We start from the raw sequence: 6050 nt of genomic DNA on the forward strand, positions 1-6050 counted from the left end.
AAGATTTTTTCAAAGGTGGACAAGTTAATGAAAATAATTAACTCGAGTTAAGTTAAGTTAAGAGAATACAAGATCGATAAGTTAAAAGTTAACAGTTAACAAATTATAAATTTAACTTGATAAGTTAAAAGTTAGTATAGAAAAAAACATTAACTTAACTCAGTTTAAAAAAATTTAATCTATTTTTCTTTTAATTAGTATGTAAAGCACATAAGGAGTGAATGTGTCTTTCTAGTTTCTAATTTATAAATTATAAAAAACAATTTTATTGAACTTTTATCATAATGCTCACTGTATACCATTTTACTTTTAGTTCACTATTATTTACTAATTTAAACTATACTCATTTCAAATTGATAATAATTTAACAAATTTTTATATCGTATAGCAATTATTGAATTTCATAATACGTGAAGATGAGTGTATGACCTTCATATGTATTATAAGTTATATAACATTAAAACATAACAATTGTCAATGTGTAATTTAAAATTATTAATTGTATTAATAACATATATAATTTACAACTTAATAAAATATGTTAATATACACAAAATTATGTTATCAAGAAAAATAACAGAAAAGTTTGTGTTTTTGTATTGGATTATTTTTATTTTATACTGCTATAGTAAAGTTTACGTATAAACGAAAAATTACAAAATGCTTTTAACTTGATAGATTTTTTTAAAATCAACTGAGAAAAGCTAAGTTATTTTAACTGTAAATTAAACTAGTTAAGTTCATAAGTTAATTAGAAAGTAAACTAACTAGGTAAGTTAAAAAGTTTAAAAAAAATTAACTTTAACTTTTTGACTAGTTAATGCCCACCTTTGGATTTTTTTGGTTTCAGAATAACCTACTTAAGTGGAATTTTTTTGTAAGTTTTCAATCGCTAGGTATAAATTATGAACATTTTTAAATTTTTAACTACAAAATCATTTTTAAATCTTAAATTTGATAAATGTTGCCAAAAATCAAACATTAAATACTTTTAAAAAAAAAAATGTGCCCATGTATTATTAACATATTTCAACTGCTATTTAAGCAATATATATAAGGAGCCTTGTATTACATTTTTCGCTTTTTGACACAACAATTAAAATGTTATTGATATTTATAGAAAAAAAACTAAAAAAATTGAAATTTGAAATTGTCGGTAAACAGCTGAAAACAAGTTAAAATATTTTTAACATTTTATCAAGTATTAGGAATTTATAAAATTAACATATTATGATATAAATCTCAAGTGTCTGCTGTTATTCGTTTTCGAATTACAACAAAATAAGAAAATCGCTACATGAGAAACCGAGTGAATATCCAATGTTGTAGAAATTTGAATTTCACAAATAACACTCATAAAACTTTAATTTGACTTTCTTATAGATAGTTTTATTTTGATTAAGCTAGATAATCTTGTATTACATTTCATCTTAGATTTAAAAAGAAAAATTTTAAGAATTTCTAACTCAAAATAATTTGCACATTTTCGTGATTTTCTCGCTTTTTGTTAAAATTTGAACTAAAAATGTTTCTAAAACAAAAATTGTGACTATGAATTTTTAATATTTCTCAAATGTTATTGTAACAATATATTATAAGACTTGCATTAAATTTTCAAGCTTTTGTTACTCAACAAATAACATTATATTGACATTTATAGACAAAAAAAACCTAAAAAGTTAAAAACTGAGTATAATTGTAAACAGCTCAAAACAAGTCAACAATAAACATATTCAAAATTAAAATGCTACAACTGAAATAATTGTAAGAAAGCATATAGAAAAAAAGAAGTATATGTTAAGAGCAGTGGCGTAATTACGGGGGGGGATTTTGGGTGTCGAATCCCCCCCCATGACCCTGTTTTTTTTTTTTTTGTAATCGTCTAACACATTTATGTACTAATTATGGTATATTTTATAGATTTAACAAAAATCACCCGAATCCCATAATATTATATTATTATCTAACGATATTATACGCGCTAAAAATAACTGATGGATTTTCCACATTATCGGTTAACGGTTTATCGGAATTCGGAATATTCACAATCGCAACGACTCTCCGGACTCCGACCTCCGTTACTCGTTAGTCATTTCTCATTTGGTAATAATCGGCTCATACTGTGAATTTTGTGATATTGTCTATTTGTGTGTTTTGTGTGTTTTCTGAATTAAATTAATACATTATAGTGATTCGTTTTCGAATGAAAGTGCAACACAAATTACGATTTTTTATTTAATATTTATTTATTATTCGTTAATTATTTTTAAAATAAAACAGCGTAAAATTATAATAGAATTTTTTATTTCTAAAAATGGAAGGTAAAAGGAAAAAAGATGATAATACTAAAAATACACTTTTAACATATTTTTCAAAAAAAAGTCGTAATAATAAAGAAAGCTGTGATGATGTAAGTACCATATTACTATGATCAATTTATATCTTATTTTTATAACTCCAATTTTTATTAATTTTATACATTTTAAAGGATCATCTAAATCAAACTAAAACTAATGACCCAGAGACACAGAATATTGTATTGTCAGTAGATCAGCCTTCATGTTCGACATTAAAACAAGTAATAATAAATATTATCTAGAAGTATAATTTAGTGTAGATTTTATATAAAAAATTAGTTATTGCATAGTGCCAACTAAGAATACTATTTGCTTAATTGTGTTAATGCTTTAATGCATTGCTAAATATTGCTTTAAATTTTGATTTTTGTTATTTTCCTCAGGATGAAGTTATTGATAATGAATTGGAAACTAATTTTAGATCAAATGATATAGGGCTTTTTACTAATTGTACACTTACTGATGCTGATAAAAAGCTTGTGAGTTAAATATAGTAGTGTAAGCTAGCCACTAGTAAACTATTTTGCATACTAAATCCATTATTTTATTTATATAGTATATACAATATTGAATATTGTACTAACTAATAAATATAATTTGATTATTTGCTTTATTTTTAATATAATATTATAGGTGCTTAGAAATGTGTGGGTACCAAATGTAAATTATGAGTTTCCATTGTTGGAAAAATATAAAGCAAGAGGTCTGAAATTTCAATATAAATGGTTCACAGAATTTAATTGGCTTGTTTATTCAGAAATTAAACAAGGAGTTTTTTGCAAATACTGTTTGCTTTTTGCTAAATATGGCGGTATTGGTGGCCAGCCTCTGGGGCAACTAGTTTCAACTGCTTTTTCAAACTGGAAAAAAGCAAAAGAGGTGTTAAATTATTTTCTATGTATTTAATTATTTTAATTATCTATTATTGATATCTTTTGTTTATATATTTTATAGATTAGTTATATTATATGCACTTTTAAAATTATTATATTTTCTGTATTTAATTGTATTACGTATTCTTATTAATTTTAGACATTTCGAAATCATTCCAAGTTGAAATACCATTTATCGTCTGTATTAGATGCTGACCATTTTTTAACTATACTTGACCATAAACAAGTTACTATAATTGAAAAATTAGTAACAAATAGGACAGAACAAATTAAATTGAATAGAAGTCGCCTAATTCCAATAATTGAATGTGTCATATTATGTGGACAACAAGAAATTGCACTCAGAGGACATCGCGATTCTGGAAAAATAAACGGTAACTATTAGAACTTGTTAATATGTACTGTATTTTACTATTTTATATTTTAATAATGTTGAGTGGTCGAGTCAATGATATCTTAATTTATTAGTGGTTATTAAATTGTATAAACTTAAAACTTGATTTTTATTATTGTAGAATTTGAAAATCAAGGTAACTTTCGGGCAATTTTAAAGTATAGATCCCGTGGTGATACTTTTTTAAATAGTATTATAGAAGAAGAAAGAGGTTACAAATACATATCACCAACAATGCAAAACGAAATTATTTGTATTTGTGATAAATTAATTTTAAAAGAAATAGTTGGGAAAGTAAATGCTGCTGAGGGGTTTGCTGTTTTAGCTGATGAAACAACAGATATTGCTACAAAAGAACAACTGACATTATGCGTTCGTTTTATAGACAACAACAATATGGTTAATGAAAGTTTTCTTCAATTTGTTATTATTCACAGTTTAACGGGAAATGACCTGGCATCTGCTATAATAAATGGTAATGATTTTTAAAAACAATCATTAAAGTAATTTATTGATAATTGCATACTAGTTGTAATGTGTTTTGTGTTCTCAGGTTTAAAAAGTTGTGGTATTAATTGTGAATATTTAATTGGACAAGGGTATGATGGTGCATCAAATATGAGTGGAAAATACAAAGGAGTCCAAGCAATAGTTAGAGAAGAATATCCTAAAGCCATATATGTCCATTGTGCTGCACACACATTAAATTTAGCAGTTTCAAAAGCATCAAATATTCAACCAATTAGAAATTGTCTCAGTATTATTGAAAAACTTTACGACTTTTTTAATACCCCAAAACGTAACAATGTGCTTTTGAATTGTATTAAAAATGCAAATGAAACACCAAATGCTAAAACATTGAAGAGGCTATGTGCTACGCGTTGGATACAAAGATATGATGCTGTCAATGATTTTGCTGAACTGTTTCCATTTGTCATGGATGCTTTAGACAATATTTCAATTTCTCATGACTTATCAGGAACAGATGCCTCTATACTGTCTAAATCAATTGACTCGGAATTTATTATATCACTTCAAGTTGTTAAAGTAAATCAATAGCTATATGGTTACCTATAATTTCCTGTAAATTATTTTTATAATTATATTTATGTAATTTTAGTTATTGTTTTCGTATGGCTTACCTTTGTGTAAGCAATTACAAAAAATAAGGATTGATCTGAAAGAAGCAGTGGAACTTTCTAATGATGTTATAAAGAATTTAGAACTAATAAGGGCCAACGCAGAAGAAGAGTTCCATAAACTATTTTTACAGGCTGAAGTGAGTGTTATTTTCAAAAACTAATTATTAATTAACAATAATATTATAAATGTATTATTTACAAATGTAATACATTTTTTTTTTTTAGGTTATGGCTTCTGTATTTGAACTTGAACTAGCTGTAAAAAGAATTACAAAAAGGCAAGCAAATAGAGGAAATCCTTGTTCAGATAATGCAAATTTAGATGTTGAAGAATACTATAGGATTACAATTTTTATTCCATATTTAGAGTTTTTTATAAGCGAGTTGACTGAAAGATTTTTATCCCATGCATCTATTTTTAATGGTAGCTATTTAATTATTATAAAATTGTAATTTCTTTGCACTTTGATTTGAAAATTTTGTAACATTTTAATTAATTAATTATTTGATTTAACCATTCTATAGGATTTGAATGCTTATTTTCTAAACATGAGCTTACTGATAAAGATGAAGTTGAATTTACTGAATTAATTAAATTTTATTCCCCAATGGTGTCTAATGATTCTTTGGTTGAATTAAAACTGTGGCGAACCAAGATACAAAGATCTGAAAGAATACCTAACACCGGTCTTGAGGCACTAGATATTTGTAATAAAGATATCTACCCCAATATTTATTTTCTCCTTAAAGTTCTATGCACATTACCAGTGTCAACATCATCGCCAGAACGTATGTTTTCAACTCTGAAAAGAGTGAAAACATATTTAAGAAACACAATGTCTGAGGTTTGAATCTCAATTAAAATATATTCAATATTTTTCATAATATACTTTCTGTGGTAGAGACTAGAGATTTATTTTTTTGTTCCGCAGAATCGATTAAATGGTCTTGCTATGTTGGCTGTTCATAGAAATGTCAAAGTTGACCCTGAAGAAGTGCTTAATGAATTAGCATTAAGACCACGTAGAGTGGATCTTTTATTGTAATTTGTTATGTAGTATCTAGGACCTACGTAGTACCAATAAAGTTAATGTTTAAATGTACCTACATATTTTGTTATTATTTATTTTATTGTATACAATATTGTGTACTTGTATTGAGAAGTGTTTATTGCTTATATGATATAAAAAAATATTGAGGAGGGGGGGGGGGGTAAATGGTGAAATGTACAAAAATTTCATCCTCCTCCCACAACCATGACCAA

The 6050-nt window shown here is 25.8% G+C and overlaps 3 protein-coding genes across 3 annotated transcripts; all 3 read left to right on the top strand.

Moving 5' to 3' along the window:
* The first annotated feature begins 2314 nt into the window (after positions 1–2314).
* On the top strand, positions 2315–3635 carry LOC115034963 (zinc finger MYM-type protein 1-like). Its single transcript, XM_029492572.1, has 5 exons — positions 2315–2410; positions 2489–2578; positions 2741–2836; positions 2991–3236; positions 3390–3635. The coding sequence occupies exons 1-5, from the start codon at positions 2315–2317 to the stop codon at positions 3633–3635; spliced, it is 774 nt and encodes a 257-aa protein (XP_029348432.1).
* Positions 3312–5263, top strand: LOC100572739 (52 kDa repressor of the inhibitor of the protein kinase-like). Its single transcript, XM_029492571.1, has 4 exons — positions 3312–4119; positions 4198–4691; positions 4765–4923; positions 5012–5263. Exons 1-4 carry the CDS (start codon positions 3879–3881, stop codon positions 5237–5239), a joined length of 1122 nt encoding a protein of 373 aa, XP_029348431.1. The 5' UTR covers positions 3312–3878; the 3' UTR covers positions 5240–5263.
* Positions 5264–5394: 131 nt separating this feature from the next.
* Positions 5395–5832, top strand: LOC115034962 (52 kDa repressor of the inhibitor of the protein kinase-like). The gene is made up of 2 exons (XM_029492570.1): positions 5395–5631; positions 5719–5832. The coding sequence occupies exons 1-2, from the start codon at positions 5395–5397 to the stop codon at positions 5830–5832; spliced, it is 351 nt and encodes a 116-aa protein (XP_029348430.1).
* The last annotated feature ends 218 nt before the right edge of the window (positions 5833–6050 follow it).

The sequence above is a fragment of the Acyrthosiphon pisum genome, unplaced genomic scaffold (genome assembly GCF_005508785.2).
Source record: "Acyrthosiphon pisum isolate AL4f unplaced genomic scaffold, pea_aphid_22Mar2018_4r6ur Scaffold_21782;HRSCAF=24851, whole genome shotgun sequence".
In the NCBI taxonomy this organism is placed as follows: Eukaryota; Metazoa; Arthropoda; class Insecta; order Hemiptera; family Aphididae; genus Acyrthosiphon; species Acyrthosiphon pisum.